Source organism: Aplysia californica, unplaced genomic scaffold, assembly GCF_000002075.1.
Source record: "Aplysia californica isolate F4 #8 unplaced genomic scaffold, AplCal3.0 scaffold00093, whole genome shotgun sequence".
NCBI classification, from domain to species: domain Eukaryota; kingdom Metazoa; phylum Mollusca; class Gastropoda; order Aplysiida; family Aplysiidae; genus Aplysia; species Aplysia californica.
In genome coordinates, this window is record NW_004797363.1 from 1,376,598 (window position 1) to 1,380,036 (window position 3,439).

At 41.5% G+C, this 3,439-nt stretch overlaps 1 protein-coding gene across 1 annotated transcript in view; it reads left to right on the forward strand.

Moving 5' to 3' along the window:
• Positions 1 to 3,439, forward strand: part of LOC101859001 (chitin synthase chs-2) — a gene marked incomplete in the record, with an annotated part of 57,463 nt that overhangs the window by 36,648 nt on the left and 17,376 nt on the right. The window contains 3 exon segments of the mRNA XM_035968877.1: positions 888 to 980; positions 1,945 to 2,159; positions 3,200 to 3,289. Coding sequence (XP_035824770.1) covers positions 888 to 980; positions 1,945 to 2,159; positions 3,200 to 3,289 — 398 coding nt within the window.

A 3,439-nucleotide genomic window follows, 5' to 3' on the forward strand; every position in this document is an offset into this window, starting at 1 on the left:
TCTCTCTCTTTCTCTCTCTCTCTCTCTCTCTCTCTCTCTCTCTCTCTCTCTCTCTTTGGGGGCTCTTGTGGCCTAGAGGCCATTCAAAAGTCCCGGGTTCGAATCCGGGTAGCGACCGAAAATATTTTTTCTCTAAAATTGTCTCCTTTCACATCCTCTCCCGTTCTCTGGCAATGTTCTGTCGTCTGCTTTAGCCCCCTCTTTCTGCCTCCACCCCCTCACTTCCTTTGCTCCCTCTTCAGGGCTCCTGATTCTTTCTGCAGCCTTTCTACTGCTACTCCTGGGCTCCTCCTTACTGCTGTCTTTCAGCCACACCCCTGATCCTCTGGTAGGAAAGATTTACACCTAGCCTTCTTGGACAAGGGCGAAAAATCTCGGAGGGCCCGTGTGCAAGTTGTGCACGTTAATAAACCTTGGAGGTGTAAAATCGATAAGAGTAGGCTTCGGCCGCCACACGGGCAAAATTCAACATTTCCTACCAACTAAAAACGCTTAATGTGTCCCTCGCGCTCATATGACCTTATGCAGTTGGGAGCGCCGTAAAACACTTTCCAAAAGAGAAAGAATCCTCTTTTTTGTTCACTCTCCCTCACCCCGTCTCTCTATCTATCTTTGAGTCTGCAAATCAGTTTGTCTCTTTCTCTTTCACCCACTCTCCTTCTGTTTTTTTTATCGTTCAGAAGCTTCCCACCCCCTCTCTCTCTATCAGTCTCTCTCTCTCTCTCTCTCTCTCTCTCTCTCTCTTCTCTCTTTCTCTCTCTCTCTCTTCTCTCTTTCTTTTTTCTGTCTTTCTCTCTCATATACTCAATAGCTCACACATTTACCTTACTCCGGAATCCTATTACTTACCCACTCACTTCTGTCCCACCTCGATCATTCCGTTCCAGGTGAAGATCGTTGGTTATGTACACTACTGCTACAGCAAGGATACAGGGTAGAGTACTGTGCCGCTGCAGATGCCTTGACCTACTGCCCAGAAGGTATTTCTAATAATACTGACGACAACAAATCTTTTTGGCGTTTTTGTTTGTAAAGCCTCTTAAGCTGAAGAATGAGCTTTTACTATGAAACATGTTAATTCACTGACATGAATCATTAAACATATCGACTTTCTTTTTTTTCCAATAGTAGACACCAGAAGATAATGGTTCATATTTGTCCCAAAATAAAAGCTTGGAAACTATTCCAAATTCAGTATACTCAAAGCGCCCGAATCTTTTGAACTGACAAGCATAGGTTTCCTTTTTGATCGATAAATGTACAATTTTGAATTTTATTATTGTCACTGGTCAGGTTGAATTAAATTTGTTTTGGAGGAGGTTGTTTATAAACCCACAGTGAGTAAATAGCGAGACACACGTGTATGGACGAAATATGGCTCCAGAGCTTGAGTGGGTGTGCAATTATGCAATGACATATGTGTGTTTGTGTGTGTATGTGTGTTTGTATGTGTGTGTACACGTGTGTGTGTGTTTGTGTGTAAGTGTGTGTGTGTCTGTGAGCGCATGAAAAAAGGAGAACGAAAATTTAAAAAAGGATAAAAAGAGAGACCGAGACCAAGAGAAAGAAGCTCAGTGTTAAGCTCAAAGTGCTTTTTTCTCTTCGAATATTCCAGGTTCCGTGGGTTGTTTTGCTTCGAATATCCAAGGTTTCCATGAACTGGGTTTTTTTGTGTGTGAATGTATTCAGAATATTACAGGTTTCTGCTAGTTCTTTCTCTTCGAACATTCAAGGTTTCCATAAGTTATTTTTCTTCGAATATTCCAGGCTTTCGTAAGTTGTTTTGCTTCGAACATTCCAGGTTTCCGTGAGTTCCCCCCCCCCCTCCTCCGAATATTCCAGGGTTCCATGAGTTGTTTTACTTCGAATATTCCTGGATTCCGTGAGTTGTTTTACTTCGAATATTCCTGGATTCCATGAGTTGTTTTACTTCGAATATTCCAGGTTTCCGTGAATTCTACAACCAGAGACGTCGCTGGTCCCCCTCCACTATGGCCAACATTATGGACATCCTGATGTCTTGGCAACTCCTTATCAAGAAAAACGAGAACTTCTCCGCTCTCTACGTCGGCTATCAGCTTCTGCTCTTTGTCTCCTCCCTCCTCACGCCAGCTACTGTCTTCCTCCTCATCGTCGGGGCTTTCAACACGGCTTTCAAGGTACCATCTTTTTTCTTATTTAATGTTTAAAATATGGGTTTTTTTTGCTCGCAGCACCTGCAACACAAGTAGGTCATACCAGTAATGAGGATTAGAGGTGTTACAAGAGAGAAAACCCACATAGAGAAAGAGGAGGGACAAGGAGAATGTTTGACCGGAAAGAGGAAGAAAACCACATTGATCTAGACATCTTCGAATATATGTGTCATGATGGGGTGGAATCAGGCCCTCGTCAATTTTTGGGCATGTGGAGTTATTGGTATCATTTTAAAGCGTGTTCCGTTACTTTGCTGTCGGGGAAAAATATATCTTGAATAGAAATCAAGATATTTTAGACTGAAGAAGGTGGAGTCGCCTGGTTTCAAAGGTAGAATTAGCTAGAAAATGGCCGCCAAAGTTTGGTTCTTTCCATAGCTTGAGAGTCCGCGGAAACTGAAAACTTACATTTTTTGTGTCTTTTATAAACATTTTTCAGTGAAAATCCACCCAGAAATGTGTTCTTAACCGGACAACAATAGTGTTAAGCTAAGAAACAAAAATTCGATAAAAATTGCCAAATTTGCAGGAAAAATACCAGTTTCTTCAATTTCATTATTGTGACGAGCGTCTGATTTCACCACACAGCCTCACATATTGCCTTTTGAGTGTGAATACTCGTGTAATGTAATGTAAAGCAGTATAATGTAATGTAATATTTTTTAGGCGCGTGCATATTTCATATTTTCTAGACCTTACGCTAATTAGTTTGAGTTTGAATAAAGAGAAGCACACAGACTCAATAATAGCAATAACAGCCACACAATCCAGGGAATAAGCAAGACAGACGGACAGAAAAAACAAACGTAAAGAAAACAAATAGGACGTCAGAGTGGCGTCCTCCAACCACCTGCATAAACCAATTCATCCATTAAAAAAACGTAAACATTGGTTATTTTTGCACCAAATAATATGGTCGTTTCAGTGAAACGTTTTTGTACCCTGCCTCCTAAATGAACTGCATTGGATACGTAAAATCACCTGCACCATTAATCTCTTCACAGCAAATCGACCTGGTAGAGGCTCTTTTCATCAACTTGTCTCCAGTATTGATTTTCCTGATTGTGTGTCTCACTATGAAGTCCAAATTCCAGGTAAGCAAGAGATGTAGACCTTATTATCCCATGTGTATACAACTTGCATGTGCTCACTCACTCACTCACTCACTCACTCACTCACTCACTCACTCACTCACTCACTCACTCACTCACTCACTCACTCACTCACTCACTCACTCACTCATT